The sequence below is a fragment of the Vicugna pacos genome, chromosome 15 (genome assembly GCF_048564905.1).
Source record: "Vicugna pacos chromosome 15, VicPac4, whole genome shotgun sequence".
In the NCBI taxonomy this organism is placed as follows: domain Eukaryota; kingdom Metazoa; phylum Chordata; class Mammalia; order Artiodactyla; family Camelidae; genus Vicugna; species Vicugna pacos.
Genome location: NC_133001.1, coordinates 21,233,375 through 21,248,355, shown reverse-complemented (window position 1 = coordinate 21,248,355; position 14,981 = coordinate 21,233,375). Strand labels below are relative to the sequence as shown.

General features: G+C 39.8%; 1 protein-coding gene across 6 annotated transcripts in view; it reads left to right on the top strand.

The window, feature by feature from the left end:
* The window catches only part of EML6 (EMAP like 6), a 111,177-nt gene that overhangs the window by 36,778 nt on the left and 59,418 nt on the right, over window positions 1-14,981 (top strand). For all 6 annotated transcript variants that reach the window (XM_072937721.1, XM_031675661.2, XM_072937722.1 and 3 more), the window contains exons 9-15: window positions 3,776-3,876; window positions 5,157-5,359; window positions 7,711-7,822; window positions 8,090-8,217; window positions 11,325-11,466; window positions 14,309-14,461; window positions 14,630-14,761. In XM_072937721.1, the coding sequence (XP_072793822.1) occupies window positions 3,776-3,876; window positions 5,157-5,359; window positions 7,711-7,822; window positions 8,090-8,217; window positions 11,325-11,466; window positions 14,309-14,461; window positions 14,630-14,761 (971 nt within the window). The remainder of the gene's footprint in view (window positions 1-3,775; window positions 3,877-5,156; window positions 5,360-7,710; window positions 7,823-8,089; window positions 8,218-11,324; window positions 11,467-14,308; window positions 14,462-14,629; window positions 14,762-14,981) is intronic.

Sequence of the window (14,981 nt, the reverse complement as noted above, 5' to 3'; positions counted from 1 at the left end):
AGGCAAGAGTACCTGATACGTACTTCACGTTGGACTGTGTCAGAAACATAATCGGTGGCATACCGGGGGTGGGGGCCACGGGAGTAGTACTTGCCAGGTGCCAGCAATAGGGCTTGTATTATCTGTAGAAGTTTTTTAGTAGAGTAATAAAACCAACTAAAAGCCAGTCTGCTTTTTGTTATTCCCTGAGCCAGCAGTTCTAAATAGTGTTAAGGATTGAATTCCTCTTTCTCAGGGCAGATCACTCTTCCAGTACACTCCCACGGTGCGACACTGCCCAAAATGTCTGGTTCTCCTACTCTTCGTAATACTCAGCTCCTATGTGGGTTCTAGTGGTATCAGCCTAATCGTTCCATTATAGTCTCCCAACAATGTACTGTCTAATGGTCGTGGCATCCATTCACAAACTATGGGCTAAACTGATTATTTAATTAGGGGTTGAAAATGATAATTTTCTAATTCTATCATTCATTTTTCATATTAGCTAGAATTCTTCTATAAGTAAGAATTTTCCCTCATGAACCATCTTGCTTCTCTGAAATACTGTTCACACAGGAAGTAGTCCTTTACATGTTAGGGTTATTTGTCTGTTGTCTGTAACTTGCAGATGTTTCCCCCAGTTTGTCATTTGTCTTTTGAGTTTTCTATGATGTTTTTCATTATGCAAAGGTTTTTGTTTATATGTGGTCAAATTTATCAGTCTTTACTACTTTAAGATTTTGAGACATAGTTAGGAAAGTATTCCCCATTCTCAAGTTAAAAGGAAATCACTCATAATTTCTTCTAATCTGCTATGGGTTATCTTTATGTTTAGGTCTCTAAAACATTGGGAATTTATCCCAGTATTTATTGTGAGGAGCAGATTCTATTTTATTCTTTTTCCAAATGGCTATCAAGGTGTTCCAAGCACCAATTTTCTTTTCCCTTTTATATAGAATTTATTCTATAGGACAGCTTTAGTTTCACAGCATAATTGAGCAGAAAGTACATGGTTCCCATATACCCACTATCCCAGCCTCCTTCAAATCCCCACCTGGCACCAGAGTGGTACATTTGTTATAATAGATGAAGCTACATTGAAACATCATTATTACCCAAAGCCCACAATTTCTATTAGGGTTTACTCTTGGTGGTGTACATTCTGTGAGTTTTGATAAGTATATAATGACATGTGTCTACCACTATGGCTTCGTACAGAATGATTTCACTGCCCGAAAAATCTGTGCTCTGGCTGTACACCCCTTCCTCCCCTCTAACCTGGAAACCACTCATCTTTTTACTATCTCCATAGTTTTACCTTTTCCAGAATGTCATTTAGTTGAAATTGTATAGTATGCAGCCTTTTCGAATTGGCTTCTTTTCACTTAGTAATATCCATTTAAAGGTCCTCCCTGTCTCTTCATGGCTTGATAGCTCATTGCTTCACCTACTGAAGAACATCTTGGTTGCTTCCAAGTTTTGGCAGTTATGATTAAAGCTGCTGTAAGCATCCATGTGTAGTTTTTTTTTGTGGTCATAAGTTTTCAGCTCCTTTGGATAAATACCAAAGAACATAATTGCTGAATCTTATGGTAAGAGTATGTTTAGTTTTGTAAGAAACTGTCACACTGTCTTCCAAAGTAGCTGTACCATTTTGTGTTCCCACCAGCAATAAATAAGAATTCCTGTTGCTCCACATCCTTGCCAGCATTTGGTAACATACACCATTTAAGTGTTCATTTTTCCCCATTGATTTGAGACCTGTCTTTATTATGTACTACATTTTAATATTCATTTGGGTCTCTTTCTAGATTTTCTATTTTGCCACTGGTTTGTCAGTCAATTTGTGCACCAATACCATACTGTTTTAATTATGAAGTCTTTATAAATTGTTTAGTATCTAGGAGAGCTACCCTTTTCACTTTGCTTTTCTTTTTCAGAGTTTTCCTGGCCATTACTGCTGGTATATTCTCCCATAAGAACTTGAAAGCCAGGGTTTAAACTCCAGGTTAAAGAACAAACAAATAGACATTAAACTGCTTTTTTAATTGGAATCAATTTGAATTTATAAACAAAGTTAGGGAGAATTAACATCTTTATGAGTGAGTTTTCCAACCAAAGAGCATGGAATGTGTTTTCATTTTTTTATGTCTACTTTTCCACCTTACAGATGCAGGGTGTTTTTTTGTTGTGCTCATTCATATGTAGTGCACATTTCTTGCTAAATTTGTGCCTTGATATTTTTGTTGTTGTTTATACATAGAGTCCTTTCTTCAAAAATGTTTTTCAACTGGTTATTGTATTTATTAAGACTATTGATTCTATATTTAATTTAATATACTACAACTTTACTAATTTATCTTGTTTGTAGTTGTTTTTACATTATTTTCTTTTGAAGTTTTTAGACATAATTACTTCTTTTGCAAATACAAAGTTTTACCTCTTCCCTTCCTGTTCCTGTGCCTTTAATTTTTTTAGACTTTGTCTGATTGCATTAGGTAATAATGTTTAATGCAATGTTAAATGGTAGTGGTAATAGTCTTGTTCCTGACTTTATTGGGAATAACATTAAATAAGAGTCTGACTTTTGAATCCATATACACACACACACAAATAGACAAAAAATGAATAAGCTACTATTCCAGCACATTCTCCTTTTTAAAAAGGAGAGCCAGTTTGTATATAGTTGATCTTGAATGAATCTAGGTTTCTCAGTGAGAGTCAAGAACTGCAGGGAAATATGAATATCTAACAGGTGACTTTAAAGCATCCATTAATTCCTACTTTACTAAGTGTTAGTTCAGTACTTTTTTTTATGATAAATGACTTTTTTTTGGTCTAATGCCTGTGAAAATGACAACATAATTTTTCTCATATATGATGAATTGTACTGATTCCTTAATAATGAACCCCCTTTACTTTGGTCATAATGTACGTGCTATTGGATTCTCTTTGCTAGTATTTTATTTCAGATTTTTGTACCTGTATTTATAAGGGAGATTAGTCAGTCATGTTCTTTTTATTAATTGCTTTTCTTTCACGTAATGAAAGTTATGTCCTAATATACCATCAAATAGTCCATTAAGACCAGTAAATACTTAGATTCTAATTACTTTGGCGATTACTTTATACTCTAAAATGGAAATATTCCCTGCACTGTGGAATGGCAGGTCTGTAGCTCCAGACCTCCCATCAGTCGTCATTCTTACATTTGTCCTTGTGCCTCTTGAGTTATAAAGTTACATTTCTGAATGCACAGCATCCTAAGAGCCTTCAGTAAATCAGTAGACAACATCCTTTTCTCTCTCCATGTGTGTGAACTAGGGTCTTCAGTTTCTTGTGAATACATTTCTAGCTGAAACTTTGTTTAACGTGAAGTTATGCCTTCCATGGAAAGAAGATTACATTTGGAGCTTCTCATTAATGCTTTTGCAGTGTCTCTTTCCTCTTATACAGGACCTCTCTATCCCAAGAATTACAATTCTATGGTGGTGGTATTAATTTTATCTCATGGAGACATTCTGATTCATTTAAAGTATTTCATTAATTTGTTTAAAGCATAATTAGGTAGACTTTGGTAGCAATGTTAGGGTAAGAAGAAAGGGCTCAGACATGCAAGGAAAAGCCAAAGCTCATTATTTTAATGTGGACCCCACGTGTATTTTAAATCATCTTCTAATTTACTTGTCCTGTTAGATGTACCTAATAAAAGTTAGACCAAATGCATGCTTTTAATTAAACTCTCTAGCAGTGCTTTCATCAAAACTAGAATTTTTTTCCTATTTGTCTCTTGTAGAGGACATAAAGATAAGATATTTGTGGTAAAGTGTAACCCACACCATGTTGACAAACTGGTTACAGTTGGGATCAAGCACATCAAATTCTGGCAACAAGCAGGTACTGTTGTTTTGTTTATCATTTATGTGGTTGAAAGTTTTACTCCAGCTGGAAAAAAACAAAAGAAAACCCTCAACCACCACTTCTTAGCCCATCTCTGCAATGTAAAATTGTGCGTAAAAGCTGTTCTCTCCCAAATATGCCTAAGCCGTGAAACTGAGAACACTCTATATGATGCTGCATATTCATCAATACCTAGAAAGCTTTGGGAAATGTTCTGCTGTGAAAATAATTATTTTTATATTTAGTCATTGGTTCTTAAAGCAGTGATTATATTGGACTACTGAGCAGGAAATAATCACTTTGGTTGGGTGAATAAAATTTTCATTATTTTGTGGTTCTTTTATTAATTTATCACTGAATTTAGCACATGAATGAAACCTTGACCCTATACACAGGAAGCGGTCAAAATAAATGTGGATATGATGTTGATAATAAGGATGCGTAAATAAGCATGACAAAACACGGAAGGTGGTCTTACTCTTCTCACTAATAGGCCAGACCTATTGTTGGGAATGTTTCTTGTTCTTAGTATCAGCTTTGGTACCAAGCCCAGCCTTACACAAGACAAAACATAAAGAAGCTACTGTTCCAGTGCTTTCTGGTGTAAAAGAAAAGGTAATGGCCCCCTCTGTGTCTGGAGAGCCAGGCTGCATACAGTTCTCTGGAATGAGTCTGGGCTTCCCAGTGCCAGTCAGGAAGGGCAGGAAAAGGTGAACATCTGAGGACAAATATGATGCACTTCTCCTACACAGTGATTCATTTTCCTCACCCCAAAGTTACTGTGATAAAAATCGAGGCAAAACATACATAAAACATGTTTACAGTTTCCTTCACAGCCACTAGTGTTTCCATTCTCTTTGGTCAGCCTTCATGACTGCTTGCCTGGATCTCCCGGACACTTAGTCACTCCTCCCTCTCGCCTGCACAGAACTTGCACTGTGTCTTGGTTAGACGCAGGTCTCCTTGGTCTGAGATGCATATCAAGCTCTTTCTCCAACCAGACCCCAAGTTCCTAGAAGACAGGAACTCTTTCTTTTCATCTGTAGACCCCAACATTGACCACTGTGCCCACCACAAAACAGGGATTCAGCAAACACTGAATTCATGCGTGAAGAAGACCTTTTATAATGTTTTTGTTTGATATTTTTGTACCATTTCTGTACATCTTTATGTGTACAGATAATGCAGACACACTGGGTTTTCATTGAAGATGGTCATTCTAAAAGCCCATAGAAGGTGTCAGTTTTTCAAAAAGTGATACTCTTGGTCTGTTCCAGGTGGGGGCTTCACCTCTAAAAGAGGAATTTTTGGAAGTGTTGGAAAATTGGAAACAATGATGTGTGTTTCTTACGGGCGAATGGAAGATCTAGTGTTCTCAGGAGCAGCTACTGGAGATATTTTTATCTGGAAAGATATTCTACTACTCAAGACAGTGAAAGCTCATGACGGGCCCGTGTTTGCCATGTATGCATTGGACAAGGTATGGTCTGTTTTCCTCATTAGCTTTCAAAATTACAAGTTAGGGTTAAGAAAGTCACACCTAGAGGATGTCAGTATGTGAAAACAGTACTCTCTGAATTAGGACATAGTTGTCACAAACGGAGAGGAGCACAAATGGTCTTAAAACTTCTCTTTCATTTATAATTGTTCTTTATGCGCAATTTCGCTTTGCTTTTCTCACACTCTTTCTTCCTCACTCTCACTCCCAAGAACCTCTTAAGAAGTGTTGGGGTAAATGTAGACACACAGTAGGAAAAGAGTCCTGAGAAAGATTTCAACACCGTCATTCTCCTTGGCGGAGTGGAGACCTGGAAGTGCCCAGGGGTTAGATTACTGTCCTCCCGTCAGTTTGACCTGAAGTTAGGTTGATAACCAGGTTGTTCCTGTGTAGACAGGCTCAGCTTTAACAAGCGTGTTAGAGTGAAGTCTTATAACTGGGTGTATTTGTCAGGATTCTCCAGAGAAACAGAACCAGTAGGATGTAGATACAAAGGTATAGATGTACCTTTACATATGCAGAGAGGAGATTTATTATAAGAAATTGGCTCATGCAGTTACGGAGGCTGAGAAGTCCCGCAATCTGTCATCTGCAAGCTGGAGACCCAGGAAAGCCAATGGGTTAACTCAGTCCAAGTTCAAAGGCCTGAGAACCGGGAGAGCCAATGGTATGAATCCCAGTCTACGGGTGGGAAAAGATGAGATGAGATGTCCCGCTCAATCAGTGAGAGAGGAATAGGTGAATGTTCTCCCTCTACCTCTTGTTCTACGAAGGCTCTCGAAGGTTTGAATGATGTGCACCCACATTGGGGAGGGCTGTTGACTGAGTCCACCAATTCAAATACTGATCTCATCCAGAAGCACCCTCACAGACACATACAGGAATAATATTTAATCTGAGCGCCCAGTGGCTAGTCAGTTGACACATAAAATTAACCATCACACCAGCTTATTTCTTCTCAAGGTTGTCTTTGTCCTAACCTGTCCAGCTACACACTTGCCTTGCAGTGTTGTTGTTTTTAAAATAAAGATGGTACTTCCCTTCAGTGCTGTTAAAACACTTTCTTCAACCAATTTCCCAGGAAATACCAGTTTTTAATTCGCTGCTAGCTTGGTGATGGCGCCAGTTTACACATGCTCTCTGACCTCCAAACAGTTTAAACCATACGACACACCTAACTAAGCCTCATCTTGCATACCTGTTCCCAGATAAATATGCTCATCCCACTATAGAAGTAGGTTCTTGTTAGATGGGCAACTACAATGGTTGTTTTGATGGTTAAACTGTTTTTCACTAGGAAATTTGTTTTGGGTTCAACTACAAATTTTAGAAAAGATTAAAACAGAAAGCAAAATTTTTGTAGGCCCAGAAGTTAATGTGATATAAGTTTGTTTAAACTCTTATTGCTTGTTAACTTAAGCTGAAAAATTGTGGGAAAAGATAAGGATAGCACATTACAATATACTGCATTTACATTTAATTTGGAGAGTGGGTGTCCTTAGGGTCAAAATCTATAATAAGGATAAATAAGGATATTTAGTGTAATGAATTACAAAATATTATTTCCTTGTGAACTTCATTGAAATGAAGTAAATTAAAGTTTCTGAGAAAACAATACATTACTCAGTATTTTTCTTTAAAAAAAAAAAAAGACTTCTAAGAACAGTTGGTGTGTATAAGTTGCCAGAAAGGAAAACTAATAAAGCCAAGAAATCAGAAGCTTAGAACAAGAATAAAGATCACTGTTTAGTTAAAAAAAAAAATCCAATATGTTAAGCTTTTTACTTTTCAGGTTATGTGAAAATTAATCTGAATTTTAATGATTGTCTAAATTATGTCTATTGAACAAAAGAACAGAGTAGCTTTGTTGTATGAAATACTTAAGTTACTCTTAATAGTAAATAATGACTTTTTCCTGGAAGTAAATATTTTAAAATATTTAACAATCATTTTAGATTGTGGTGACGCTTCTAGCTCACGCAGCAGGAGTGTATGAGATACCAGAAACTCTGCCAGGCTTTGAGGCTGGTCCTGTTTTGTTGGAACCCACTTTCTAGTCAGGGGACTGGGCCGTCCAGTGATGCCAGAGTCCAACCAGTGGTCTGAAGACAGTGCAGTGGACACAGTGAGGAGGTGCTTCATCCTGCCAGAGAAACAGGGGAGAGATGCTTCTAGAAATCATATTACTATTATCGTCAGACTTTCCAGTCTCCTGTACTTAGGAAGAAAACACAGACGAAGCTTCTTTACCCAAGGGGGAGTCCTTTCGAAGCTGAGTGGGTTAACATGTCATTTTGATGTGTATATAATTCTTCTGACGTGTGCCTTCACAGGGCTTTGTAACAGGTGGAAAGGATGGAATCGTGGAGCTCTGGGATGATATGTTTGAAAGATGCTTGAAGACTTACGCCATTAAGAGAGCAGCATTGTCAACTAGCTCAAAAGGTGCCACTCCTGAGTATGCAGTAGAGATCTTTCTGTTCATAGAGATGGAAAAGATAGTACTAAAATTCTTGGAAAACCATTACCAAATCAGTTCTCTTTTTTTCTTCCACATTCAGAGCTCTTGATCCCTGGTAGAAATGTCAAGGATGGTGGCCCAATACCTAGTACTTGGAAACTATGAAAGTAGAATTGATATAATTATTATAATGTTTTTTGTTCTGTTAAATACAATATTTACAAAATTAAATAGAACACTTCCCCCCTCAGGCTTGCTTTTGGAAGATAACCCTTCTATTCGTGCCATCACTTTGGGACACGGACATATCCTGGTGGGAACAAAAAATGGAGAGATCCTGGAAATTGATAAAAGTGGCCCAATGACACTGCTTGTTCAGGTACTGTGTTTGTACATATTCCAAACTAATTCACATCAAAGCTGGAATGTGGGGTGAGGCAACGGGGAGCAGTAAGAGTGTAAAATATAAGGAGGCACTCACTCTCAAGGTTGGGTCAGTGCTGTATTAATTACTTATTGCTATATAACAAGTTGCCACAAACTTGCCAACTTAAAATAACATTTATTATCCTATGGTTTCTGTGGGTCGGAGCTGAACACAGTTTAGCTGGGTCCTCAATTCAAGGTTTTGTAAGGCTGCAAGAAAAGCCAGGTCTGTGGTCTCATCTGAGGCTCAGCTGAGGGAGGATCTGCCTCCACGGTCCCTCAGGTTGTTGGCAGAGTTCAGTTCCTTCTGGGTGCAGGACTGAGGACTTCTGTTTCTTGTTGGCTGTTGGCCAGAGGCCACCCTCAGCTCTCAAAGGCTGCCCATAGTTCCTTGTAACATGGGGTCTCCAGCGTTGACTGCTTGCTTCCTCAAAGCAAGCAAGGGAAAGAGAAAAACAGGTACTAAAGTGCCTTTAAATGACTTTAACATAATCATATTATCACATTCGTGTAATCATGAATATCTGTCCCCTTTGCCATATTTTATTGGTTGGTAATAAGTCACAGGCAATAACACACTCAGAGGGAGGTGATTACACAAGAGTGTAAAAACCAGGAGGATCATGAGGGTCACCTGTCCAGCACAGCCTGCTCTCTGGCCATCAGATATCCCTGTCCCTACCACATGAAAAATACATTCACCTCTCCCAAGGTCCCCAAGAACCTCACTCCGCTACATTACCTGCTCAAAGTCCATGATCTCATCGTCCAAATTAGGCCTAGGTGTGCATGAGGCTCCTTAGATGTATTTCCTCTCAGTCTGTCAAAATCTGTCAAACTTAAAAAAAATTATTTGTTCTGCATACACCGAATACCTAGTGTCTCCTTAGATTTTGTGCATCATTCTAGTCTCAGCCTTGACTCACATAAACACATAACATGCTCCTTCACTTCCTCTCCCCTCAAATATTATATTCCTGTAATATCACATTAAAATGAATGTCAGCGGAATTCTCAAAGATGAAAGAAGGGATCAAATCTCACCCAAGGGGGTGGGAGTATGTGGAGGTGGGTAGGTAGTCCTGCCCAATTTGGTGTTGGATAGGCCTTAGTTACAGATGGAAGAGACACAGGATGGGCTGAGGGTGTGTAGAAGGTGGAGTGAAAAGAATATACACTGGTTATCTCAGCTTCAGGACCTTTCGTGGGTCCAGTAGAGGAGTTTTACCTCCTCCCTGACCTGATTGACACCTGCAGACTTGCTGCATCAGAGCTGAACCCCCAGAATCCCACTGTGAAGGGTCTTCTGATTTATTTCACCCTGAGGACAATTTTACACACACATCATAGATCAAAGTCCTTTGAGGTTTTAAGAATGCATGAGCCCAAGCCCCACCCTGGATATCCTGAATAAAAATGCATTTTTTTTAAAAAAAATTCTGTGTTAAAAACAAACGACAGAAGCTCTGGAGCTGGTGGCACCAGGCAGCCAGGATTGAGAACTGGGCTGAGGTGCGTCCTTGAGGTGTGACTTCTTTGTTCTCCAGCTGTTCTTGCCTTTGTTGTTTCCTTTCAACCTAATTTCCTTTTCTTTCTGGCCATGACTTTTTATTTAATTTTATCAGAAATTAAATGTTTCTTTCTTTTTAATTTCCAAATATTTGAGACTTTAAATTGTTTACATGCATGCTAGGTTGCATAAAAGTACATAATCATATTCGATTAAGGAAATACAGTTTTTAAATTGATATGTAAGGCAGTGGATTGAAAGGGTCTCAGAGCCTTACGTCCATGTCCTCAGTGTACAAAAGGACTTGGTCTGTAAAAGAGCTTCAAACAGATCCAGTTTGGGGGAAACCAGGGAGGGCTGACACCTGATCCATCCTCTGTGACCTTGGGAGTGGGAAGCTTCTCAAGGGAAGAAAACTAGAAAACGGGGGATGTATGGTGCTTCAAATCTAATATAGTCAAAAAGAGTATCTACACCCATTGGCCTTTCTCAGATATTTGAATGTCAACTGTATTGGGAACTTCGTATCTTCTGCCAAATTACTGTTTTGCTTAAACAGCTTCCCAATTAAACCGGAATCATCCAATTTCTCTTTGGAGAGCCACCTGTTCCCCAAAGCATTCCAACTACAAACACCTTTCAGATGCCTGTGTATGGTCTTCCTTTTTGCTTTACTAAGCAAAGTCTTTTTATAATTAACTGCTAAAAGCAGAAATTCAGTAAACAATCTGGTCTGTTTTATTATTCCATTTCTAGTCTATTCTTCACTACTTTATTGACTGATAAGTTAGAAGAATCAGATTCATTTTCTCCCTAATTGCTCGTTTGTTAAATACTGTTTCATCTCAGTTGTTACTCTAAGCCAGTTAGGTAGCTGTGTTTGTGATAAGACATCGAATCGGTATGTGGAATTGGTCCAATGCCTGTCAAGCCCCTTTCAGTTTTCTGTTTACTAGAATACAATAATTTGTGAATAAATGCTGACTCTGAGCTGTAACCAGGACGCTTGAAAATTTAGCTCTATTCCTGCTCTGTCCAATGCTGTGCATTCAAAGAACTAAAATGGAATTAGCAAGAATATTGCTGCCCATTTCCTCTGACAGATAGCTGGTACCTACATCTTTTAGAATATGGTCTTATTGAAGGAAGTGGTTTGTGTCGTTGTGACCAAGCTGTTTTATGAGAAGATACATATGTACTGTGTTTATTCAATGTCAAACAATAGGATAAAATGAGGACAGTTCCTTATTCACTCAGACGTTTCTAAATGGAAAGATGTTTGGTGTCATATAAACGGAACTTCAGAGTGATGTGAGCCCATCCTTCATTTCCCAGATGAACGCTTTAGCATCATGTAGGCCCAACTTTAGATCAAGTTCAAATGAAAATTTATTCTGTACAGTCATTTTGGCTCAAGGCAGCTTAAACTGTGTTTACTCACATTTGAACCTGTTTGGGATACTCTCAGACTGAATATGCAGCACAAGGCTGCGGGAGGGCTGGCTGTAAGCATGGACTGATTCTGTGTTGTCCCATTTCCTCTCCCACAGGGACACATGGAAGGAGAGGTGTGGGGGCTGGCGGCTCACCCTCTTCTGCCCATCTGTGCAACAGTGAGTGATGATAAAACACTGCGGATCTGGGAATTATCCTCCCAACACCGTATGCTGGCAGTACGGAAACTCAAAAAAGGTAGGTAACATCACCTTACATACCTGTGAAAGTACTTACAACAGAAAGTACTGAACTCATTCATTCATTCATTCATTCATTCAGCTAATATTCACTGAGAGCACCTAGTAGATGGCCCCAAATATGCTGGGCAACGGGGATTTTGTGTTTGTTGTTACAGATAGAACTAATCACATGTAGAATTGTTCCAGAAGGCTGGCCTGATCCAGTCTTCATTTTCCTTGCAATGCACAGACACTTGCCACCTGGGGGCAATATGTCCTTCCTCTTCTCATCTAGAACTGTGGGAGTCGGTTGAAACACATCAGCTTGTAAAGAATGCTGTTTATTTTTATGTCTAACCGTCTCCAGAACTGACTTATATTACTGGAAAATGAAAGCCAATTATATTTAAAAAAAACTAATATCAAGAAATGAATAAATATATATCAAACACTTATATGCACTAGAACTAAGAGGTGTAACAAGAAGGACAAACTCAAAAAGCATTTATGGAGTGGCTTCTAGGTATCAGGCACTGAGGCTCCCAAGATGAACAGTCAAACTCTAGTGTCAGAGAAGGACAGGATTTGAACAGAGTCCCAGCAACAGATGGCCCATTCAAATTGGGTAATTTGAGGAGAGGCTCAAAATGGTACTATTTATAAAGGAGTGAGCAGGGTGTAGGGAGATGACCAGGGCTAGTGCAGCACGACACAGCCAGTAACAGCCGGGTAGCACGACCAGCCCTGGGCCTGGAGGGGCCAAGGAGGGCAGTTGCTGGAACCTTGAAAGTGATTGCTGTGCGAGGTGACAGCAGGCAGGAGCTATGACTGTCAGCCCAGAGACTCAGCCAGCCTGCAGTGACCCTGCAGGGAGGTGGCTAGGGGAACACGTACCCCCACCTCCCACCTTCCTTGTTCCCTTCCATCCTCCCTCCAGTCTCCTGCTCATGCTCCCTTGACCACATGTAATCACAAGCCAGGGGGTGCGGGAGCCCATTGATACAGTCCATGTGGGCCAGCTCCACAGAGCAGGGTGGAGAGTGGGTGAGGGGAGACAAAAGAGCTCTGGCACAAACAGGGTATCAGGGAGACTCAGTCAGGCCCACTGCCAGGGACAGCTCCATTGGGGAGGAAACATGAGCACCGAGTCTCAAAGGATTTGTGAAAGTGAAGACAGGAAAGGACGAGACTGGGGTCTGGCCCTCAAGTATTTGTACTTGGGACTTTTATAAAGAGACATGTGGTATTCTGGGGGGATAAAATGAAAAATGGTGTCGAGACGGTAGTGACGATAATGACGGCGCTAATACTGCTGAGCCAGCAACTGTGCTAGCCCTTCGCCTTCATCTTCACTGGAACCCAGTGAATAAGGCCTTTATTATTTCCACTTACAAATTTGGCAGCTAAGGCACAGACAGCTTATGTTGTTTGCCCAAAGTTGCACAGCTAGTAAGTGGTGGACCTTAATTCAGACCCAGGCAGCGTGGCTTCAGAGAGCACAGCCGTGGCCTCTGTGGGACCTCCGCCATAGAGCTTCCGGACTTCTGGGCAGTGATAAGTGATGGAGTCAGCATTCAAACCCAGGTCTGACTCCAGAGACCATGCTCTTACCCATTACAGGACTGAATAATTTGGCCATTAATTTATATTGGAGAAATGATAGACCAAGTCCTTAGTGTGAGTGACTCGAATATCAAACAGTGGACTTGATTCACTAGGTTAAAAATCAGGTCAAAAGAACCACTGCCAGCACATCTTAGAGAGGATGGCCATTCAACCCAGTTGACAGCTGTTGTCCCTGTGTAGGTGTTAGTAGCTCCCCCTTTCACTCTCAGGTGTCCTGATCTGTGTGGTAAGTTATGAAGCTTAGCCTAATCTTGGTGGCTCTCCTCAGGAGCAGGCTGGTCTTTCTGGTCTTCCAGCACTGGTGGCACGCCCGATTCATAGAAGGTAAGTAACAGCACAGTGAATGAAGAGAGGAAGGGAGGTGTAGTTTATGAGCCAGTTTTAAAGTTATGGTATGAACATAGCTTTCCGCATGTCTGAGGCCTGAGGGGTGTGTGTGGAAGCTCCATTTGAAATACCTTAGCACAAGGCTGCCGGACTGTCCCACCCTGGGGCTGTGCCTACTATAGTCTTGACAGTAAGAACAAGGGTGACATTCTTCAGTGGGATTCCTATTAAATGTACCCCAACAGAGTCCATCCTCCCCAGTCAGAAATAGCTCCGTGTGACCCTCCAAAGTAGTAGAAAACATTGCTCGTGTAGCACCCAGTGCTGATTAGTTTTGCAGATACCTCTGCAGAAAATGTCCATAGTCCATTCTTCTCATGACAAAAGAGGCCAGATCAAAATCTTCCACCTCTAGAATTATGCATTAGGATCCACGGGTCAGAGAATTAGAGTGACTCAGAGTAGAACAAGGAGCTCTAAGGCAAGTTGTGTGTGTCAGGAGTGATACCAAAAAATAGTTTCCAGAAATGTTATTACAGAACTTTCCTTCTTAAATACCACCTCTTAGGAGCAGAAATATGGGTTATATTAATCCTTTATTTTCCCCATTCACTCCCCTTGTCTTTTGAAAAATTCAGATATTCAGATACTAAGAAATGAATAGATAAACCTCCAATAAATTGAAAACATATTGTTAACATTATGATCATTGTCCTTGAGTTTGGAGGAATGAGGTGTTCTAAATTATGAAGTTTTAATTCTTCTCACATGTAGTGTGAATTTTAAAGGCACAGTCACACGTCCACGCATAATGCACGTATTATACAGATTTCCCCATCTCTTCGTTTTGTTTGTTTTGGTAGCAAAGTCACAAATCATAACAGTTCTTTGTGGATTCTTTTTAGGTGGACGATGCTGTGCCTTCTCCCCTGATGGGAAAGCCTTAGCAGTTGGCTTGAATGATGGGAGTTTCCTGGTCGTAAACGCTGACACTGTTGAAGACATGGTCTCCTTCCATCACAGGAAAGAAATGATCTCTGATATTAAATTTTCAAAAGGTGAAGATGACAGCAGAAACTTTAAAAGATGTGTTGGGATAAAAAGTTACAAGAGTGGACTCTCTTAAAATATTTCCTTGGCCTTGAACTTATTTTAAAATGCTCAGTTCCTGGAAGTAAATTCCCATCTAAAATGTTTTGGTGTTAACTGCACACTTTTCTTTATAGATACAGGAAAATACCTTGCTGTGGCATCCCACGACAACTTTGTGGATATATACAACGTCCTTACAAGCAAAAGGGTCGGCATCTGTAAAGGGGCTTCCGGTTACATTACACACATTGACTGGGACTGTAGAGGTAAAGTGGCTTTTAAAATTTACTTTCAGTATTTAAAAAGTCCATTCATACGTTGTTTCCAGAGAGAATGGCAGTTGAGTTTTAAAGCTAGACAACATATAAACAGCTGTGATTTTACAACCCTGAGGCAGCTGCTGTTAACATTTTGGGTATTTTCCCTTCTTTTTGTTATAATTACTACTACTACTATAGTTATTATTAATTCAAGCCATTGAGTTTT